Source organism: Rhinolophus ferrumequinum, chromosome 11 (genome assembly GCF_004115265.2).
Source record: "Rhinolophus ferrumequinum isolate MPI-CBG mRhiFer1 chromosome 11, mRhiFer1_v1.p, whole genome shotgun sequence".
NCBI lineage: Eukaryota > Metazoa > Chordata > Mammalia > Chiroptera > Rhinolophidae > Rhinolophus > Rhinolophus ferrumequinum.
The window spans coordinates 58567212-58589432 of record NC_046294.1 but is presented as its reverse complement, the minus strand read 5'-3'; the positions used below and the strand labels follow the sequence as shown (position 1 = coordinate 58589432).

Below are 22221 nucleotides of genomic sequence, written 5' to 3'. Positions count from 1 at the left end.
CTGCACCCGCCCGAGTAGCTGCTTTATTCCTTTTGCATATACTTTACCAAATTTGTGCTTGAATTTTCAATATATATACCAGTTTTATATCCAGATGCTTTTTCCATTTCACAAAACTTCATGTTTTTTTTCTATTTTTTATTTTTCCCAGCCAGTAAAACTCAAAATAGTTAAGCACTGAATTTTCCCAGAGAGGGATGGAAAACGGCAGTTTTCAAACTTTTTCAATTTCTGTAAGTCAGAGTAAAATAGGTAATTTACTAAAGAATTTTTAGATTTCAAATCTCTCAAAGGGGTTATTTTGACCTTGGTTAAGAGAATTATTGCAAATCATGAAGCCAAAGACTCTTGATGTTGGAAAATACTTATCAATTGAGGAGTCATAAAAAGAGCATCAGGTGAGAGAAATAGAATATTTTTTATATTCAACTGCTGATTAGGAGTATGTTATGAAGCAAACAGTAGGCATATTGCTAAAATGATCTGTCAATTGAAATTATTTTACAGTTCTTATGTATTGGAAAAGTGTGCAAATGATTCTATACTAATGACTTTATAACCAAAAAATATTTGAACGGTTAGGTTTTTGGAAAACTGCTCAAGTGCTCCATACATGATAGAATATTTGATCTGTCCTTTAGGCCAATTATTGGTTATTTTTTTGGGTGGAAGAATCTAGTCAGTGAGAAGATATCAACAAAATCTTGGATTTTTGAAACATTGAATTAAGGCATTCAATTAATTCATACCTTTGCCAATCAATCAATCAATCAATCAATCAATCAATCTCTCACTCTTCAATAACAATATATTACTAAACTACAAGAATGTTCTTCTTTCTTAATTATATACCCTCTTTATATGCTCTTATTTCTTAATATTTACTGTTTAACCATGTCAGTGATTATAAAATATTTTTTTAGTATAAGGCTGAGATGTATACATTTTTTTCCTTTTTTTTTTTTTTTAACTGGGGGAGGAGGACCTGTTCCCCAGCTCTAATTTCTGCTCAGGAATTTGTAGCAGTCAAGGCACAAGGGCTCTGTATCCTCAATGTAGGTTGCTTTGTCAGCAAAGGATCATGAGTTTTACCTAGTCTCTTCTGTCCAGTCAGTCATTCTGAATTCCAAGTAGTAAGCTTTCTGCATAAGTTCAGTGTTTAGTAAGTTTCTCAAAGCTATTTCAAGAATTACAGCCAAATCACCTCTATTACGAAACAGTTCTGACCCCATTTGTTTTAGGATTTAAGACCAAAAGGAGTGATGTACTATAAAGTAGAAAATCCTGTGAAAATGTATTACTAAGTTAAAACTTTCAAAGATTATGGGTAAGATTTGTATCCTGTTTCTTCTGACGACATCATCTTGCTAGCCACTGAGGCCATAACTCTATTAGGGGAAGATTCTGAGGCCTATCATTTTGGAGAGGTATAATATCTTTATCATTTAAAATGTGATAAGACTTGGAATAAACTTGTTAGGTTCTGTTCTATTTAAAATTCCTCAAGGTAATAAATTATACAATCTTTTAAAAGGTAAAATCATATATGTATTTTAGGCAATGGCTTTACTTCCATTTATTTATTCAATTATTTATCCACTCAACAAGATTTATTGAATACTTGTTATGTACCAGGCACTGTGCTAGGAACATATTTTGCAGTGAGAAATGATATTCAGTTTCTGCTTTTATGGTGCTTAAAGTTTATAAGGTAGACAGATGTGGAAACAGACAATTTCAATGTTGTGTTAACACAGGTTAACACTCTGTGTCATGGAAACAGACGGAGAGCACCCACCCTCATCTAGGGGAGTCAGGGAGTTCTTTCTGGGAGATATGACAGTAAAGATGAGACACAGAAGACCAGTAGAGGTTTACCAGGCAATGTGGGGAATAGTAAGATGCTGTTTCAGATCATTATCTATTTTCTTTGCCATTATATCACCATAGCATCTATCTTCTTCTTCTTCTTCTTCTTCTTCTTCTTCTTCTTCTTCTTCTTCTTCTTCTTCTTCTTCTTCTTCTTCTTCTTCTTCTTCTCCTCCTCCTCCTCCTCCTCCTCCTCCTCCTCCTCCTCCTCCTCCTCCTCCTCCTCCTCCTCCTTCTTCTTCCTCCTCCTCCTCCTCCTCTTCTCATCATCATCATCATCAATAGCAGTAATATTGTGGGAAAAAACCTAGACCAGTAGTCAGAAGACCTGGCTTCTAGGAGAAGAGACAAGATCAGATATCACCAAGATGGATTCTCAGTCTATAAACTTAGGTATGTAAGAAATATCCATTTATTTTCTATAGTTAAGCTTTATTTCTGTGTCTCAGTCACTGAATGGTAGACAAAATCACTCCACTGTATTTTGAGGTTTTCCCTACTTCTCTGGGGTTATGGTAGAGTTCTACCTGGAATGGGGCTATACTCTGGTCATTGATTATGTACACATAATTGCTTACTCTGAGACATGAGTGGTTGTGTCTAGATAGTTCTTTCTGGTCTGGCAGCGATTTGCTACTTCTAAGACAGGGATTTCCCCCCCCCCAGAATTTGTTTCTGTTTACTTAGATGCATTGTGACACCATTCCTCTCTGGGGTCTTACTGGCTTCCAGGCAATGCCAGGAAGCAGAGCCTAGATCCCTGCTGCCTTGGGATCCAAAGACTTCTCTCTCTTTTCTTCAGCTGAGAAAATCTTTTTCTAGACTGAGGAGGGCATGGGTTATGCCCTCTCTCTCTGCATATAACAGAGAATCTCTTTTATCTCGGTAACAAACTCTTCTTTTATTCTGAGGCCTTAGGCTTTGGGAAAGCAAAAAGTAGAATGACTTTTTGTCATTTCTGTCCTGGCAAATCCATTTTCTCTCTTGGCAAATCCCTCCCCTGAGGCAATAAAGTACAAAACCAGTTACCCGCTTGAATGAGAAGAAAGGGAATGGGAAAATTTAGAGAAAGGAAAACATTCACATCTCAAAATGCCAATATCCCACATGTACAATCAAGTTTACACGTCTTCGTATGATGATGTCACTAGGTGACCTTCTGGAAATCATGTAATCCTTCTGAACTTCGGTTTCCTTTTCTAAAAGGGGTTTAATACATTTTTCTCCCATAATATATGTTGTTTCTTTTCCACGTTAAGTAAGATAATGTATATGAATTTCACTTTTGTAAGGTTGGTTAGTGATAGAATTAGGACCCGGAACTCATCTAATGCTCTCTTCACTGTATGACTGTGGTGTTCTTTGAACAATTGAAAGTCAATATGTTGCAGTGGAAAGAGCCCGGGGATGGAATCTAGTCTTTACCATCAGCTGGCTATGTTATCTAAAGAAATTAAACAGATCGTGCTCCAAATTCCTCATCTTAAAACATGACTATACATACTAATAATACTCACCTCTTAGGATTATTATGACAGTAAAACTATCTAGTCCATGTAAAAATTATTTTGTAAGTAGGAAAGTCTGGTCAACTTCTGGCGCAAGCCTGCTTAGATATGGCAAGGACACAACTGCTTACAGACAGGAAATGCCATCCTGTACTTTTTAATAGATTATGATAGCATTTCTTAGGAGTATTTTTTCTCTTTCAATGATACTAAAGTAATTTGTAAATCATCCAGTATGTACAAAATGACTGCAGTCTTTAGATCTGCCTTAAATCTGCCCATTTTTCCCATAGTTTAAATTCAAGTTTTATCAATTTTTTTCATTTTTCTCATTTATTACAATATTTATTACAATGATGCGTATTTCAACATTCAGTTGAAATGTAATTTGCTCTTTTCTACCTTTCTATGTATCACTATTTAATCTTACACTTTTCCCATTGTTCTCTTCAATTCTATAGAAAATCTGAAAACATGGCTTATCTGAAAGGTAGTAATGTAAATTCACTATTTTATACTAATATCTCTTTGTTTCAATAGAGGAAATATCCTAATGAACAAGTGTTTGTTGAAGTACATTAAGTATTTTTTTTTTGGGGGGGTTGAGGGGATAAAGTATAATTGCTTTTTTCTGACAATTACAGAAAAAAAGAAACAGTGTGATCCTTTCCCAATAAGTAAAGTTTCAGAATGGCATAATGCATAAAAGTATGGACTTTGGTGACAGATAGACCAAGGTTCGAATCCCGGTTCAAGCACTTACTGGTTGTGTACTGTTGGACTAATTACTTCATTTCTCTCAATTTAAGTTTCCTCATTTGCAAAATGTGTATAGTAGTGTTTCATAGAGTTCTTGTAAAGATTGAATAAGGTGATCTATGCAGAATGCTTCGCATTGTTTAACAAATGCTAGCTAATCTTACTAGTAATGAAATGACACCTTTGTTTTATCACCTTGAACGTAAATTTTAATATTAAAAAACTTCTTTATAAAGACCTGGTACAAAGGTAACTTTTCTGTTGGCAGTCATCATTTTATTATTTTCATATGACTATCCTCAATTTACAAAATAACAAAAACAATAACATCAACAATAAGAATTCAGCTAATAAAATATTTTTATTGGCTAGTCATAATGTCTCATAAGTAATGGTCAAAATTGGGGCTTATATTCAATGCATATATTCATTAAAAATGGTATGAGAGAAAAGAAAACCTAATTGTTCTTGCTTGTTTTAATTGATATATATCACACTGTACTTAAGGTGATCTTTTTAGAACTTTAAAAAATGGTCACGCTTATCTTCTTTTAAAAATCTTCCATGGCTTGTTATTCCTCATTGGGTATGGGCCAAACTTAACATGGTATGTATGGCATCAACTTACTTCCATGCCAGATACCTCATCATAGCATTATTGCACTCTAATTTACTTTTTACTTTGTTGAAATTTCCTATTTAATTATCTTTACTTTTACACAAAGATCTCTGAGAGGGTAGAATATTGCCTATCTTGTTCAGTATTGAGTTCCTGATGTCTGGAACATAGTAAGATACTTAATAAATATTTGATCAATGAATGACAAAATTTATTATTTCTGTCTATCAGACTTTTAAACATGGGACCATTTTCATTTATATGTTATGAATACAATTTTTAATAAACACGTGAAAATTAGTGATTCAATATGTAACCTTAGATTCTAAAATTCAGTGATACATTTTGTATCTGATTGGTCATTTTATTTATTTATTTTTATAGAAATATGCTCAACTCTTTCTGGAGGATTAAGGGTGGTATTGTGGAGAGAACACTATACTTAGAATCAAAAGGTTAGGTTTAAGCTTTAAATCTATTATTTAGTAGCTATCCGATCTTGGATAAGCCACTGTGAATTTCAGTTTTATGTATAACAGGCATAAAATGACTTCTCAGTGATGAGAATCAGATAAGATAATGCATGTAAAAGTTCTTTCTAAGCTGTAAAAAATGTTGCATAAATTTATATAAAGAATTTCATTGTTCTAAATGCTTTGCTCTCAAAGATTTGTTTATTAAGTTTTTCCTTTCCTCTATTATACTTTGATCTTAGTTTTCCTAACATGTACTCTATAATTCTTCTTTGTTTTTAGTTGTGGCGAGTAATTTTGTGTTATCCTTTTCTTCTTTCTAAAAGTTCATTTGTTAGCACTATTGCCATTAGCTGTTTAAAATTATTTATAATGCTATTCTTAAACCTAAAAGAGTTGAACCTGAATTAACAGACACATGATTACCTACAATTTCAGTTATGTAACATTCACTGTATCCTTTGCATTGCACATTTCATGCAAAAAATTTTATACAAAAAATTATTTCCCCCCATTTCCTCCTGTGCCTACCTTCAGGTAATCCAAATTTAGTTTCATTCTTTCAGTAGATTCAGGAGTCCCATGAAGATAGATTTCCTTTATCAAAGAAAATAGGAGGATCGAGGCATTATATTGGCAATTCAGTTGGAAAATTCTCCACTTATACCTGGTTATTTGAACATCAATTAAAATATTAATCTTGACTTACTTGGATAATTATTTCAACTTTCCACTTTGTTCAACTTGTAACTATCAATATCTGACTAGGGATTTTTGGCTTGTATAACAGGATCCTTATCATCTTGTCTTATTTTGTTGTTGCTTAATTTATCGTTTTGTATAGGTGTGTAGTTTTAGGTTACTCTCAATCTCAAGCTTTCATTAATTAGAAGCAAGAATTTAAGTGGAGAGAGACAAAGGGCATAATGGAATTGACCCCAGTTGGTGATAAAGGGCAGCCACAATTCTAGCACTAGATGATGGCACTCAAAAGCCTATGTCTGAGAGAGTCTTGACCAATTGACCATTTGTTTTTTTCTGATATTCTAGCGTCTTCTTTTTATGTGTCAGATTTTTCTCTTACAGACATGAGAGGCATAATAAGCTCTGTTGATTTAGAGAACATCTAGCTGCTTTGAAGCAATACAATGTCTTCTCTAAGTAGACTCTTAATAAATATGTGTTGAATGAATTTGTGAAAATCTCCTTACATAGCAAATTATATTTGTGGATGTGGTTATGGGAATGCTATTGATACATTTTATTAAATTTATTGGGGTGACATTGGTTAATAAAAATTATATAGGTTTCAAGTGTACAATTCTATAATACATCGTCTGTATATTGCACTGTGTGCTCACCACCTAAGTCAAATCTCCTTCATCACCATATATTTGACCCCTTTTACCCTTTTATATCTCTTCCCCCACTCCTCTTTCCCTCTGGTAACAACCATACTCTTGTCTGTGTCTATGAGTTTTTGTTTGTTTGTCTTGTTTGAATGATTGTTGCTTTCTATTTTATATCCATATATGAGTAAAATCATATGGTTCTTGAATTTTTTGGTCTGACATAGTTTGCTTATCATGATATTCTCAAGATCTATCCATGTTGTCACAAGTGGCAGTATTTCTTCTCTTCTTATGGCTGAGTAATAATCCGTTGTATATCTGTACCCCATCTTTATCCACTCATCTATCAAAGGACACTTAGATTATTTCCATGTCTTGGCCACTGTGAATAATGCTGCAATGAACATAGGGATACATATATCTTTACGAATAAATGTTTTTAAATTTTTTGGGTAGATACTCAGAAGAGGGACTGCTGGGTCGTATGGTAACTCTATTCTTAATTTTTTTGAGGAACCTCCATACTGGCTGTACCAACTGGTTTTCCATAGTGGCTGTACCAACTTACATTCCCACCAGCAGTGTATGAGGGTTCCTTTTTCTTCACAGCCTCTCCAACACTTATTACTTGTCTTGTTGATAATAGCCATTCTAACAGGTGTGAGGTGGTATCTCATTATGGTTTTGATTTGCATTTCCTTAATAGCTAGTGAAGTTGATCATCTTTTCATATATCTGTTGGCTATTTGTGTTTTCTTGGGAGAGGTGCCTGTTCAGGTACTCTGCTCATTTTTTAATTGGATTGTTTGTCTTTTTGTTGTTGAGTTGTATGAGTTCTTTATATATTTTGGACATTAACCCCTTATCTGAGGTGTTGCTTGAAAATTATTGATACATTTTTGAGAACTGACACAAGAATAAAAGATCAGAATAAGTGAATACCCACAAAAATGCCATAGAAGTGAAAAAGAGCTTAAAAATTATAATTTAGAAAAAAAAGAAAAAAGAGAAAAAGATGCTTGGAACTTAGTAAATTTCCAAAAACTGTCTAACAAATGAAGAAATGAAAAAGACTGAAACTTGAGGCACTAGAGATAATCAGATAATTAGAGTCCAAAGATACATATAAGTACTGAGGGCTGTATAATATAATTATTATATTATTGATTGCTTACATTAGTAGTTAAGAATGGGTTAGAAAGTGAGGTCAGTAAACCACTGTCATTTCAGAGAAACTTCTGATCATTTAATTATTGACAAAATAGGAATTCAAATATTTGTCCTTGATTTAAAGTGTTGTTAAAATATTATGATGATAAAGTATGAAATTATTTTAAAATTATTAAAATTAATTTTTAAATGTTACTAATTTTAAAATTAATTTTATGAAATTATTAAAAATTATTAAATTTGTATAAATTTTAATAAAAACATTAAAGTCCTATGCAGATGTATTAGAGAGGTCTCCCTATGCCTCCATATTCATTTTTATATTTCTAACCTTCTGTAAAAAAACTAATTACATGATGTCCTCCATTCATTACTGCTGATTGAAATTCTCCTTTCTTTTGAGAGAGTAAGCTTGAGATTTGCTGTATCATATGGAAGTGTTAGGGAAGACCTCATTGATAAGGTGACATATGAGCAGAAATATGAAAGAAGTGAAGGAACAAGTTGTACGGATATTTGAGGAAAGAATGTTTAAGCAGAATAGCAAGTATAGAGGCCCGGAGAGTTCTTGTATATTGAGAAAGAGCAGAGAGACCAGTGTGGTTGGAGTAGACTGAGCCAGAGGAGAGATGTAAGAGCTAAAGTCAGAGAGGCAGGCCTTTGCTGAGTGAAATGGGGAGTCCCTGGAGGGTTTGAGTTGAGGACTGATGTTATGCGACTTATGATCTTTTTGGCTGCTGTGTTTAGAAATGACTGTAGGAGGGCAAATATGACCACACATAGACTAGTAGGAGGTTATTGCAATAATGCAGGGGATAGATGATGGTGGCCTGGACCAGTGTGGTAGCACTGGAGGTGGCGAGAAGTGATAGGATTCTGCATACAATTTGATGGTAGAGACAATTGGATTTACTGATGAATTAGATCTAGGGAATCAGAGAAGGAGAAGAATGAATGATGACTCCAATGATTTTTGGCTTGAACAGTTGGAAGGATCAGAGATGGAGAAAATTGCAGGAGAAGTAGATTGGGGGTGGTGGATAAGATCTGGAGTTCAGTTTTGACAAGTTAAGTTTGAGATGCTTCCATTTCCAAATGGAAATGTTGATTATACAGTTGGATATGAGTCTGGATTTCAGGGTAAAGGTCTGAGATGTTGAAATAAATTTGGGAGTCTTGAGAGTACTGATAGTATTTGAAGCCAGGGGACTAGATAAGGTTACCTAGGGAGTAAGAATAGATAAAATATCCAGATGTTTAGAGGATTGAGGACTGAAGAAGACCAGTAAAAGTGATTGAGAAGAGGCAGCCATGATATAGGGGTGAAGCTCGAAGAGAGTGCTGCGATGGAAGCAGTAGTGTGCTGGAATAGACTCACACCTGCTTGCAAGAGCCTATTTTTACATTTTCAATAAATTTGCAAACTATTGTTTCTTAAAGAAAGATAGTGAAATTCAATTAATAGACATGTTACATACTTGTACATGTTGCTTAGGGCTGCAATGTTACCATAGTTACTAGCAGATCAAGCATCTCAGGAAAGCAGAGCCATTAAATCTTTCAACGTACAGAAATTCAGCAACTTTGATAGGTTATGAACCTTCATTCTGGGGGCTTTTCCAATTGATCTTGTGTTGTTTCTTCATCTTTTTTTTTTTTACATCTTTCTGGAGAGGGCCTCCAGTTTGAGGGGCGACTCTGAGGACCCGCCTGTCCCCACAGCACCCTGGGTGTCTAGGCCGGCATTCTGAGGGCCTGCCCTTGCTGAAGATGCAGCATTGTTTACCGCAGGTTCCCCGTCAGTCATGTTTGATGCATCTGTCCTCATAGCAACATCTTCTGTTCTGCTTTTCTATGGATGAATCAGCCAAATCAGCATTTACAGGCTGATTTTAAACACAGCCATTGAGCAATGAAATTCTATAAACTTACATTAAATATTAATAAATCACGAAAAGTAATACTCAAAACTCATCACTTCCTAATTAATTTTTTTACATTTTGATACCATGTATGCTCTTTAGGTGATTGACACCCATTGCTCTGTACGATGGAAAAGCTATGTGATGGTGCACAGCTGGGCATCTCTTCCCAAGTCTGCATTCAGTGACGTCATGTTGATAGCTTGAAAGTGGCCATGGCGGGAATATTTACACCTTGGCAATTGCAACTGCTGCAAATCAAGGCTTGATTTATTGTTTTCCTGATGAGAAAATGGTAAAATGTTCATAATGCAAGTGCAAGTTAAAAGTATATTATGTGTGTAGTGTTTACATTGTGGTTAGCACAGAAATTGAGGAAATATTTGTTTACTATGCGAAAATTACCTGATTCAACAAAGAAATCACATCATTGGTGAAGGAGTGAGTGAAGCTTTATCGCACAAGCCATCTTTGTTGTTTCGTTTCCATCTTACTCATTAATGTAACAGAAGAAAATATTAAGCAACATTCCTGTTGGAACTACTCATTCATCAATTACAACCCTAAATTGTCTGCGATTATATGAATTTGGCAAAAACCGACAAAAATATTCTTGGGAATCAACTGACTATATGGAATTTATAATAAGAAGTTGGATATTTTATTTGTACATTTCATATTACACATCCTTTACACCAGTAAAATTTATAGTAATAAATTTACAGATGTATTGATGCACACTTTTTTTTTTCTTTTTTTAACCCATAGAACTGGTTGTAAAACATTTACCAGTAAACCTCTGCTTGGAAGCCTAGTGAAGAAAGCGTTTCAGGACCGCAACAGTGTTAAATGGTGCTGTTGGTCAAGTGAGATGACTAAGAATCAAACGCTGGATTTAGTATTATGGAGATGATAGATAGGTAATTTGACGGAAGCTATTTTTCATGGAATTACAGGAAAAAAGTCTGAGTAGAGTGGACTCAAGAAAGAATGAAAGGAAAAGAAGTAGAGACAGTGAGTAATTCATGGAGTTTTGCTATAGAAGAGAATGCAGAAATAGGGACTATAATTAGTTAGAGAGGAATGCATAGTAAAGTATTTTTTTAAAATCACTGATATTACAGTTTATTTGTATGCTGATGGGAATGATTGAATGGAGAGGAAAACAACTGATGATGGAGCAATGTCCTTGAGTAGGCTAAAGAGAGGAGCTCAAGTAGAGGAGCTGGCCGTAGAATGAAGCACAAATATTTTATCCGTAATAACAGAAAGGAAGGAAAACATAGGGGTGCAGTTACAGGTAAGTCAGTAGATATTACGTTAGGAGCTTGTGGAAGTTCTCTTCTGATTTTCCATGATATACGTAGGAAGCCAGATCATCAACTGAGAATGGCTGTGGGGAAGAACAGTTGGAAGGTTTAGGCGAAAGGAGATAAGAAATAAAGTGCTCCATAAATATGAACTGTTGTGATTATAATTGGTATTTAGTCTGTAAAAGGGTTAGATTGGAAGGGGGAGAGGGCTTTTAAAATTTAAAGACTTTGTGGTAATCATTTCACAATGTATACCTATGTTAAAACTTCACATTGTATACCTTAAATCCATACCATTTTATTTATCAATCATATCTCAGTAAAGCTGGAAGAAAAAGAATGAGCCTCACAGCTGGGCAATTTTGATGAAGATCCATCATATGCTTTGAAAATATAAGGTAAGAAGAGAATAGCTCTGGTCAGGTGGAGAAGCGCCAGGAACACCATTGTAGGAAGTGCCACTCATTCAAAGTGAAGCTCTTACTCATGACAGAGTCTGGGCAAAGGATGAACTTGGGGAAAATCGATGATAATTCCAGTTGGCTTTCTCTCCAGATGAGACCCATAAGAAATCATTTTCATAAATGTGCCTTGTGTATTAAAAGTTTGCATATATTAATTCCTCAGACAGTCACTCCTTAAACAGAGAGAGAACAAATAAAAAAAAGTATAAATCATAAAACTAGGAAATTACCGGTCACTTCAATTGTTGCCATTTTCTTCAGAAGCTTTCTAAGCATAGTTTTACAAAACACTAGTTGGTGATGAAAGCAGTTGTTCACTGGTTAAGGTGAGTCTTGCCCTCTCTCGTAATGCATTTCAGGTCTGAGTAAATCAGTCACTATTTGTATATTCTTTGTGGTACATAACTATTGTTTAGTTAAAAGCATGTTACTTGACATTCTCCAAGTACATCGTCATGTTGGAACAATAAAGTTAAATCTTCTCATAAAAAAAAGACCATTGCTATCTATTACACATAAAGGCACTGTCTCTCTCGTGACTTTTTCAAGGATATTTTGTGTTGTGAGGGGTAAAGATGTATTCAAGAAGCCATGATATAACAGTATGTATTAAGAATGCCTATGGTATTTGTGTAGGCAAAATGGTTTGGAAGAAGGGGGATAGCAATTACTTTTACCAGTCAGAAATGGCTTTGTGGAAGAGATGATTTGAGTTACGTCTAACTTAAGGGAAGGTAGGTTTTCAGTTGACTTGTTGATTGCTTTCTATATAGTAGACATCGTAGGAAGTATAGTATAATTTAATCCTGTTACCTGTGAGGAAGTTAAAGCTCAGAAAGGCTAGCTTGTTAAAAATCACACACAGTAAGTAGATTTTAGACCTAGATCTAGCTGACAACAAACCCTTTCCAATATTGCACACTGATTCTAGGGAGAGATAGTGGTATGGGGGAGCACAGTCCAATAAGGGAGCAGTAGGAACAAAGAAAAGTGCAATGGTAAGAAAAAGTAGAGAAAGTGTGTGTGTGTGTGTGTGTGTGTGTGTAGTGGGCAGTGGATGGGGAAAGTGAGTGATCCAATGTGACTTGGGCACTGTGTGTGTGTGTATAAAGAGGGTGGAAAACATAGTGGGAAATGAGGCTGAAAATACAAGTTGTAAAAAGATCATGGGAGGGGGATCTTGCAGGTGGAGTTAAGGAATCTGGACATTATTTTGTAGGAAGTCATCAATTTTCAAATAATTTTTCAGACAAGAGAGAATCACGTCTACTATGTGATCATCACTTGGCCAGCACTGCTCTCAGGACTTTTGTTTCATAGTTACTGGTTCTTTTGGAAGACAGGATTCTAGAAATAAAAGTGGGTTCTTAAAATTAAGTGTTGAATGTCCTTCTCAATTTCATGTGGTAGTTTATGGAATTTATGATTTATTAAATTATTTTGTGTCATGAAATTAAGAATACAACTATGGGATAGTTTAGTGTTAGCTTACTATTTTTCTAAGGTCATAAGAGAATTTTAAAATCATGTTTTCCAGATACTGACCGAGCTTTATCATTGCTGGAAGAGTACTGCAAAAAATTAAGGAAACCAGAAGAGCAGCAGTTGAAAAACGCTGTTAAAAAGGTGATGGGTATCTTTAGGAGCAGCTTATTCCAAGCTTTGCTAGGTATGTATTAAAAAATTATGTATTATCGTAATGGTCAGAATTGGGCTTAATAGCTTAAGTAATGTGGTCAGAGAACCTGATGTTAATCAAATTTAAAACTGGAATAATTTTTCTTGATAGTAGAAAAAAAAGATGTTTTTTTTTTTATTTAAAGCTAACTTAAAAAGAATTGTTGTAGAACAGAAATAAAGTATAGATTATTAAAAAACATACATGTTGAAAGAATGTTTTGTATAGGAAGGAAAGTTTACACAGGAAAAAAAATCTGACTACTTTGTTACAAAAAATTGAGGACAAATATGGTAGGGAAGGAAGTTGCCTTCTTTTAGAGAAGGAATTGCCAGCACAAAAAAGTGACGGGTCACATTCTACTTAGAATCACAGTTTTACTTTTATTCTCTTCTTAAAACAAAAACGAAAATATTCTTTTCCTCGTCTCGTGAAAGTTTATGATCCAAATTAAAATGTGTATTGATTAAAATCTCAGTGCTTTGCAATTTTTTTTGTCAATTTGTCATGACTCTAACTATGTAATGTTTAACTTTATGTTTATTCTCTAATTTATTAAAGATTGTGAAGAAAAGCAAGGATACGGTTTATTTATGTGTGTCTTTATACATACATCTGTTGCATTTATGCAGATAACTTTTAATTCTTTTTTCATGATATTTTAAGAGTTAAAGTAAAGTAGCAAAAGATATAAACAAACACCTCCCTTCAGCAAAAACAACCAACTAACTAAATAATTAAAAAAACAACAACCCTCAATTAGATTGTATAATTTACTGGGCTTAACTAGTACATTTTCAAGAAATAACTGAGTCTACTAGACATTATTATTACTTTTTCATGTCTAGCAGTTATTGATATAAGAAAATCTAAAAACAGGAATTTATGAGGTTTAATCTTGAAAATATTTTATGTGTCTGTATTGTAAATGTCTACACATTGACAAAAATTCTAACTTTATGTTCGGAATATAATTTTAAAAACCATTACATTCTGAAAACTTGAAAATCAGTCTATTGAATAAAAAATAGAAGAAAAATGCTTTATAGGATTATTTTGTCTGTGGATTAAGTTCTTTATAATATTCTCTTATGGCTTGTAAGAATTAATGACACAAATAACTATAATCATCTTAGCTGGTATTAAATAAAAACAATGCTAAATGGACTCTTGCAGAATTTAAATCAGTCCTTTCATTAGAGAATGACAGTTTAGAGAACAATTTTTAAGCCAAAAATTTCTCAATTAAAAATTAATAGTTTCATCTAGTTGATAATTAGTAAAGGCCATTAACTGAATGACAATATCTCCAAATAGATTTATATGATATTTTTAGTTAAGACTAGCTAAGTCTTTTGAGAGTTTGAGTTTTTGAACTTGATTTAGGAAGTGTATAGTTGGATCCTTTAGATAATTCTATACTTTGATAATTTAACCATTTGGTATCACAACATTATTATGTGGGGAATAAAAGGGAAAATGAATCACAAAGAATTGCATTTTGTAATTGTTTTGAGTGAGTGATAAATATCTTGACAAAAAGCCTATGGCCTAGTTTGAATTTCCCTAAAAAGTGAGAGACAACAATAATCTGTAAAAAGCTGTTATATAAGTAATCCTGGTGTTCAGCTTTGAATAGATAGATTTGTTTGGCTGGTTTTTAAAAGTCATTTTGGGATAAACTAGAGTGCAAAGAATGGAGCAACATTACACAACAATTTCTGTTCAATTCTATGTAGGTTGCTAAATGCTGTTACTAATTTATTGCTATTGAATATTTGAGTGGTCTCACTGTACATTTCCTTTAAGAACACAAAAGAAGAAAAATCATGTAGCCCTGTGCATCCTGAAAAGGATTATATTTTTATAAATAAATAAGTAGGGAGACATTGATAAATAGAGTATTGTTTATGACCTATAACTTGCTTTTTGTTTGAACCAATTCCTTTTACCACTTTGTTTGTTTGTTACCAGTAAGGGAAGATAATGAGTGGCTTCAACCATTGTTCTGAGATTTATATAGCCAGTACATTGAAATAACTTGCATGAATCTCAATTAACTGAAGAAATAGAATGTAATCATAATGCAGAAACCCAACACAAATGGATAGTAAAGTAAAATAGTGTTGTTGCAGAATGTGCTATAACATTGACATGTGATCAGGAAACCAACCCTTCTCTCTACAGATGAAAAATATCACTTTGAAAATGAATGCTACCCTTCTTTGTGGTCCTTCATCATATGCTTAACAACAACACCAACAAAGAATGCTAATATGTCAGAGATGGTATAATCTTTGAGGACAGAATTCTGTTTATATAACTTTGACTAGTATTTTAGTGCACCAAAGCATTGTATAAAGGTGTTCAGTGAGAATAGAGTGGAAGCTGATAACAAAGGTATTGGGTTTTTTATTTTTTATTTTTAAAGTATAACTTTATCTGATTATAAACGTAATATATGCTTTTTCTGGAAAATTTTAAAAATAAAGAAATTAAAAGAACAATATAAAATCCAATGGTAAGATACATTGATTGGTCTTATGGTAAATAGCACGATATATGATAAGCATAGAGATGAACTGTTTGATTAACTGACGTCCTCCTTGCTTCTAAAGTCCCTGTATTTTGCTTTTATTTTCCATCTTCCAGTAAGTGACAGTGGAAAAAGACACTTTTAATTTTTTAACAGTTAGTAATGAGTGTTCATGAATGCACACACACACAAAAATGCCTAAAACAGCAGTGCTAGAAGCTGCACAATTAGATGGTTAGGCTTAGGGTGACATCTTGTGGTAATACTGAGGAAAAAGTTTCGTCTCCAATGGATAATTACAGTTTCATGATGAATGCATTATTAACACCTCAGAATTTGAATAGAAGTGAATTGAAATTCCATGATACTGTACAAATTAATTTAACTTTCTTTTATTTAGTATAGCTTAACAATTCATATTTTGAAGGCTCTTAGGTTATTTGTTCTTCATTTAGGTGATAAAGGAGCAAGATGAAATGCTTTTATTATTTTTATACTTCTCTTTCAGATACTTTGAAAATTTAAATTTCACTGTATCGTGTTTGAGGAGGAACTTTTGGGAAAGCTTTAGAAGACAATGGACAGTAAAGTGGTATTTTCCTTAAAACCCTGCCAGTAGCAACATCTTAAGAAAAGTACTATCCTGCTTAATGGAGGCTGGCATGTCAGACTCTGTGTTAGAGTAGAATACTTCTCATTCCCATAAAGTTTAACATGGATCCCATGGATACTTGAGGGATGAGACAGTAGATAACCACATATTGGGATTTATCACCTCCTGTTGACGCCTTCTGCCATGCCCCTACTTGCTAGGAGCTTTAAACATCCTGTCAGCATTTTGTTCATCGTACCATAAAGCACTATTACATTGCCTTTGATAAGTTGAATATATTTATGCCCCCTTCAACAGACTGTGTGTAGCTTGAGAGTTGAAGTTATATCTAATTAAATTTTGTACCACCGGTATGTGGACCTTTAATAATAATAGGCCGTCGATAAATTTTGTTTATTCATTTACTCAACAGTTATTTTAAAATACCTGTTGTGTGTTAGACATTGGGGTAGGCAATGGGGATACAACAGTAAACTATAGAAGAGAGACTAGTCCTTGTCCGATGGGTAAGTGAGAGCAATCAAGTGGAGGAAAAGAAACTAGGTGTACAGTTAATTACTTAATTAGGTATGCAGTTAATTACTTAATTAGGTATGCAGTTAATTACTTAAACATAATGGTGACAAGTGCTACAGAATCAATATGTATAAGAGTTTTATCACATTTTAGTTTGAATTAAAAAAGGACATATTTTCCCAATATAATTATTCTAACATAATATTTTTATTTCAAAATAACATCTATGTGAAAGCATCATAGCTATTTGGTCTTAATCATTCATCGTTAATGTATAATTTGACAGTTTAGATTGGATGTCATCAAGAGGATTAACTGCCATTCTTGGCTCCGCACTTTGTGTATTTGCTGCAGGATTTATGTCACCAGATGGCACCATTTAACTAAATTTATGTATTTGGGATGCTTATAAGGCTGGTTGTTTTTAAATGAAGGATGCTTTTATTTGTGCTGTATTTTGATGGCCTATGAGACTTCTATGCAGAGTAATGTAATGCACCCCACCCCCCTAAAGTTTGTGAGAGCAAGAAAGGCTCTGGTGATTTCTGCTAAGTACGTAATAAACGAAAATTTGGTTGTGATCACTATCTCTAATAGATGGTAACTGGCAAAAAAGCAGAACACAGTAGGTTTCCCCATGTAAGTTTTTCTATAGCCAGCATAGTAATATAGTAATATTATGAATATTTTAGTCTTGAATTTAAGTTTCAGATGTAGGGACTTGATATACATAATAACAAAAATATAGAGGAGATTCTAAAAGATTTTAGGAATAAGCCCTTTCAAGATGTCTTGAAATATAATGGCAATAATATATTAAAAAAATTTTTGTCAATAGAGTATGTGTTCTATGAACTGTAGAACTAACATCACTAATAGAACATGATGTAGATGTTCTTTCTTAGTATAAACATTCATCCCAAGGAAATGAATACTTATTACTTTCTTGATTGAAAACTTTCTTAATTCTTTCCCTATCTTTAAGCAGAGATGTTCCTTATGTTCCTGTAGTGTTGGTTGACATATCTGGGGCAGCACATTGCGTTGTATTATTGTTCATCGATTCCATGTTGGTCTCCCTCAGTAGACAGTGAGCATTTTGAAAGCAGGGACTGGTTCTAATTCAGTGTGGAGCACAGTGTTTGCCATGGAATATTCATTCCATCATTAATTTCTTTCATTTGACAAAATGTATTTTGAACCCCCTCTAAGAGACACTGTGTTTGGCTCTAAGGATTTAGTGACAAGAGATGGGGACTCTTTTCATGGAGCTCATGACCTACTAAGGCAGACAGACATTAAACAAATAGATACAATTGTGACAAGTACTTTGAAATAAATAGTTACTTGGGTTAAACAGTTAAATCATAAGGAATTACTCGAACTGGTCAAATTGGAGTATTTGTATTGTATTGTATTACGTTTGTTTAAAAGTGGTTAGATACTATTTATTAATTGAAACCTTCTGGTAGTTATCTATTATCCTTGGAATGAAATTCAGACTTCTAAGGCTCCTCATCGCCTCTGTCTCGTCGCTTACCACTCTTCCCTACTCATTATTCTCTAGGCACACTGGCCTTCTGTCTGTTTCTAAATGCTGTCCAGGACATTTTCTCCTCCTTTTCTTTTGTTTGGCATACTTTTCCATCCACATCTTTTTGCCTTATTGGCTTATCTCCTCATTTAGGTCCCAGTGCCTCTAAAGTGCCTTTCTCCATCACTCCCTACCTCCATCTCACCCTGAGTCACATCTATCACATTGCCTATTTTATTTTGTCACTGTATGTATCACTATGAGAAATTTTATTTATGTGTTTTTTTGCATGACTTTCTGCACTGGAATGTAGATTCCATAAGAGCCGCTATTTTGCTTGTCTTATTCATTGCTGTATTTTTTATATTAGCTTAGTATCTAGCACATAGTAGCCACTAAAAAAATATTTGTTAAATAAATGGATGAATAATTGAGTGTTGGTGCATGCCTCATACTGTGTTAGATTCTTGTTTAAGTTAGAAACATACTAACTTGGAAGGCGCAGAAAGCTTATGCAAGTAGGGTTTTATTTTTGCTGCGTAAGGAGAAATCTGAAGGTAGGCAGTTGTTGGCATTAACGCAGCATCTCAGGGAAGTTCTGGTCCATGCCTTTGCTAAATGGGAATTCTAACATGACCTCAAGGAGGAATACAGTAGCAGTAGAGCCCAAGGTGACTGTTGTCAGCTAGACAGAGCACCGGGGAGCTTTGCCTGAGCCAAAAGAAAGGACACCAGCTCTTACCAAACAGACTTCTGCATCAGAGGCCAGCAGTCTGCTCAGTGACCAGATGAACAGGGACACTGATGAAGGACCAGAGGAGCCAAAGGACAGCATGTGGATCCAATGAACCCAGTCTACCTATCTCCACCCCTAAGACTATGATGGTAGATAAACTGTATTACATAACCCCCCTGCCCCAACTGCCTACCCATGCAATTGGGCATTATTTTAGAGAGAGATAAGCAGGAGAGGGATAAACTGTGTGAATGAGCAGCTTGAGCTGAGAGAAACTGTTTAAATATTGAATCAGTCTGTACACTGGATTGGATGGTCACTTTTCTCCATTGACCAGGGGTTGAAACAGCTGGATGAACCACAGGCACAGGGAAGAGCTATACGTTTTGTTTTCAGATCCATGCTATGCTGGACGTTGTATGTGTGAGCTCACATACTAAAGTATAGGTCTCAATGTCGATTCTTACCTTTTCATACCCGTTCAAATTTGGTATTGAGCATTGAAAAGAATTAACCACAAGAAGGAGCAATGGAGCAGGAAGTATCCACAAGTATCTCATAGGAAAGGCTTCTCCTTCATCCTGTTAGCTCTGGCTCCTGGTAAAATATAGAAGCGAGGGAGGACGAGGGAAACTGGTCTACCTTAGTTTGTTTTCCCGAGTCAGTCCTAAGAGTTGCTTAAGAAAACATTTATCGTTAGCCTTGTTGGTTGCTTAGAAGCTATGGAACTTCTTAGTCTACTTTAGGAATTCAAAACATTCCAATAATAGCCTACAGATATACCACGTAGAATAAATTTTGGTGCAGAATGCTTCCATTTCCCAAATTTTAGTATTTATAATTGTAACATGGAAGAGGTGAGGTATTGCAATGGCCTTCTTTATAAACGTGGATGATTAGGGAGACGAATAGTGACTCTGCATATTGGACAAAGGTTATAGGAAAATGGGCAGTAATAGTCATGTAATAATTTTATACTTTTAAATTTGAAGTATTGTCATTATTTTGGCTTTGTTTGTGGGCAATTTATTCCTTGGATCAGTTCCTTTATCTCCTTTCTAGTAATAACCTCTTCCTTCACATCACATCTACCCACTCTTATGTTTTACTCTATATCTTAACGTTATTAATAACCATACTCCTTTAAAGTCTCCACTCTCTGACCACCACTCATCACCTTCTATTGATGCAGCTTATTTCTGTATTTCCCATGTCAATCATTCTTTGATCCCATAAACATTGCTAAACCATCAGCCCTGTACATTTTCATGATCTGCTACCATAAGTCTTCCTGTCCCTCCCTACCTAGCTTAGAATATATGATTCATTGCTATAATTACTAATCTGCATATATCTTCAATTTCATTGTTGTTCCGTCCGTCTGCTGGCAAAAACAACCTCTGATTAAACCCATCTACGTCTATTCCATGCCTGCACCAATGCAGTCAATGTGGCTGGAACACAACCTTGTTAACTGGTTTCACTTAAAACTTATGACCAAAAAGCCTTTAGATTTCCCTGGACAGTTCACTTTCTTGTTCTCACAGAGAATATGTCATACTTTCTTTCTCCGCAAATGCAATACACCTCACCTTCTTCGAAACTGACTTCTGACCTTTCTTCTTATTTTATTGAGACAATAAAAACAATCAACAGAGAACTTCCTCATCTTTTCACCCCTTAATCTACCAACCTACCTACATCTGTATCCATAGACTCTGCCTTTCCTTTTATTAAAGCGGATAAACTGTCTCTGCTCTGATCTAAGGCCAAAGCCTCCTCTTGGATAAAGTGTCAAGACAGAATCCTGGAAGGTAGCAGAAGGCCGCCTAAAAGAGTTTAATGAAGAATCTGTTTACAAAGATCTGGCAGAGTTAGGGGGACTCACCAGGGATGGAAGCACCCGGGGAGTAGGAACTGTGAGCGTCCTGAAGGCGCAGGGAGAGGGAGCTGTTACTGGCACACAGAGCGCTACAACCATTGCAGGCAGCTGCCTGACAGCTATGGCTTTGGGGGGAAGACCACGGCCAAACCACGGCTCCGGCTCAGCAAGGAGAGAGCTGGGGGCATAAACATTCCAACCTCTCCTTCCTCCCTTCTGTGATCTTCTACTGGGACTTCCCATTAGTGGACCCCGATTGGAAGCCAGCGGACAAGGGAGCTGGGTGCCATAGTCTGTTGAGTTCAGCTTCCCAGGGCGCAGAGCAGAGTGGGAAAGGGAAAAAAGATGATTTGGAAGGGCAAGTGGAGAAGATTCATGACGGGTTATATCCCAATTTTTCCTCATTTACTCAAATAACATGCTACTATAATTCTCCTCTTTGCAGTTAATTTACCTTCCTATTCAATTGTGTGCTATTAGGTTAGCACACAAACATATCCTCTTAAAGAAACTGTTTAGAGTTAGGTTAAGAGTATGGCCTCCGGTGCCAGATCACCTGGGTTTGATCCTGATTCCTCTTCTACTTACCACTTGCGTGACTCTGGGCAAGTTTCATGACCACTCTGTGTCCCGATTTCCCTCTCTGTAAAATGGTCATCATAATAAAAATACTTACATTGTAGGGTTGCTGTGAGGTTAAATAAGTTAATATATGTATTGCATTTCAGACAATGCCTGGCATAGACCAAGTGTTTGCTATTATTGTCTTCTTTAAAATCTGTTCTCTTCATCTGTCATCTCCCTTCACCTGTCTTCCCTTCTCATCTGGCTTCTGTCTGAGTTGGCCAATGGAAGGCGTTAACAGATTAGAAGATGGGGAGGCAAGAGAGGTTGGAATGTTTTTTCTTCTGGCCCCCTTCCTGCTGGGCTATGATTTAGCAGTGACTGCATTCTTTTACTTAAGGCCACAGTTCCTGTCATGTATCCCTTCTCCCACTTGTCTAATACCCTCTTGAACAAACTTTATTACAAGAGTTGTTTTTCCTCCCAGTCTATGCTTCCTCGTCTCCCATTTTCTCTTGAAGCTACTCCACTTTGGGCTCTTGTCCTCTCCATGCTAATGAGATTGTACTGGTGAAGGTTATTGTGATACTGTGATTTATAGGGAACATATATTTGGTCATTTAGGTGACCAAAATATATTTCTCATATATATTTGGTTTTTTGTTCACTGATCCTGGCTCACAACTCCTAAAATCCTTGGGATTTCCTGTGAT

At 35.1% G+C, this 22221-nt stretch overlaps 1 protein-coding gene and 1 pseudogene across 5 annotated transcripts in view; one reads left to right on the top strand and one right to left on the bottom strand.

The window, feature by feature from the left end:
* Positions 1-22221, top strand: part of DLG2 (discs large MAGUK scaffold protein 2) — a 1874701-nt gene that overhangs the window by 4766 nt on the left and 1847714 nt on the right. For all 5 annotated transcript variants that reach the window (XM_033121658.1, XM_033121661.1, XM_033121660.1 and 2 more), the window contains exon 2: positions 12987-13118. In XM_033121658.1, the coding sequence (XP_032977549.1) occupies positions 12987-13118 (132 nt within the window). The remainder of the gene's footprint in view (positions 1-12986; positions 13119-22221) is intronic.
* LOC117030376 (cAMP-dependent protein kinase inhibitor beta-like) lies at positions 9353-9578 on the bottom strand (annotated as a pseudogene).